At 33.6% G+C, this 1,296-nt stretch overlaps 1 protein-coding gene across 1 annotated transcript; it reads left to right on the top strand.

Annotated features, from left to right (window-relative positions):
• Positions 1–26: 26 nt before the first annotated feature.
• On the top strand, positions 27–1,143 carry LOC137817792 (1-acyl-sn-glycerol-3-phosphate acyltransferase-like). The gene is made up of 3 exons (XM_068621026.1): positions 27–121; positions 209–301; positions 755–1,143. The coding sequence occupies exons 1-3, from the start codon at positions 95–97 to the stop codon at positions 989–991; spliced, it is 357 nt and encodes a 118-aa protein (XP_068477127.1). The 5' UTR covers positions 27–94; the 3' UTR covers positions 992–1,143.
• Positions 1,144–1,296: the final 153 nt, after the last annotated feature.

The raw sequence follows: 1,296 nt of genomic DNA, 5'->3' as shown, positions 1-1,296 counted from the left end.
GTTAACAACTATTTCTATGCAGATCATATGGTATCCTCTATTTGGCCAACTTTATGTTTTGGCCAATCATCTTCGTATAGATCGGTCCAATCCAATGGCAGCTATTGAGTCCACGAAAAAGGTATTTAACATTTTCCCTTCTTCATCATCACCACCATCTATCATACACTAGTGTAAAATTCTAATTTGTAATCAATGCGATGCTTAGGCAGCTCAAGCAGTAGTGAAGAACAATCTGTCACTGATAATTTTCCCAGAGGGCACAAGGTCTAAAAATGGACGACTTCTACCTTTCAAAAAAGTAATTTCCCACCTTCAGTTTCTTCTTCCAGTGCAGAATTTATTAATGCTTCTGACTTGCTGAAAAGAGATGCTTTTTTTGTTTGTTTAACAGATGGTATTCATGTAAGAGTTTTTAGTATCTATGAAGTGTAAAAGAACTAACATTATCAACTAATAAAAAATCTTTCTAGGTATAGTTTTTAAAGTAGTTATTATTATAGAAGTAACCAACTTACCATGCACGTGAATCTATAATTTAAAGACAATGTAAAAACTCTTCTACACCATAATCAGTAGAGAATTTATTCTTAAAATGTTAGCTTTCTCACTTGGAACTTAAAAGTTTTGCTTTCCTAGTTTCTGCAAATATGCCATTCATGAAGGATCAAATGTGCCATCAAACCAACTTAAAAAGCTTGTTTTCTCAATCGGAACTAATCTGTCAATCATTGTTCCTTGATTTTGTGTGAAGGGTTTTGTTCATTTGGCTCTGCAATCTGGTCTTCCAATTGTTCCAGTGGTTCTGACAGGTACTCATCTGGCATGGAGAAAAGGAAGCTTACATGTCAGACCAGCACCACTTACTGTCAAGTATCTTCCTCCTATAAGCACTGAAAATTGGACACTCAGCAAGATTGATAACTATGTTAACATGTTACATAACATGTATGCAGAAAATCTTCCCAAATCTCAGAGACCTCTGCCTTGAAAGGCTGAGTCATTCTTAGCTGAGTTATGCATTGCATATATATAGAATGAGGTTTTTGCATATGACTTGATCAAATCATTCTCATACCATTTCTGTCGCTAGCTCATCATAATTGATACGCTTGCATCTTAAGTACCATTCTATATTTTATGTAAAATATTGATAAGTTTTCTCCAATAATCCAGAAAATATATAAATGTTAATGTTCTGCTTAGGAACCACAAATGGAATGATTTTTTTCCATTTTTCTTACTAAAAATAGGGTAATTTCATAGGTTAATAGTCAAATTGGATAAACTTTTCTA

Source organism: Phaseolus vulgaris, unplaced genomic scaffold (genome assembly GCF_000499845.2).
Source record: "Phaseolus vulgaris cultivar G19833 unplaced genomic scaffold, P. vulgaris v2.0 scaffold_1205, whole genome shotgun sequence".
Lineage (NCBI taxonomy): Eukaryota > Viridiplantae > Streptophyta > Magnoliopsida > Fabales > Fabaceae > Phaseolus > Phaseolus vulgaris.
Note: the sequence above shows the minus strand (reverse complement) of the source record. Positions and strands in the feature narration are given on the sequence as shown.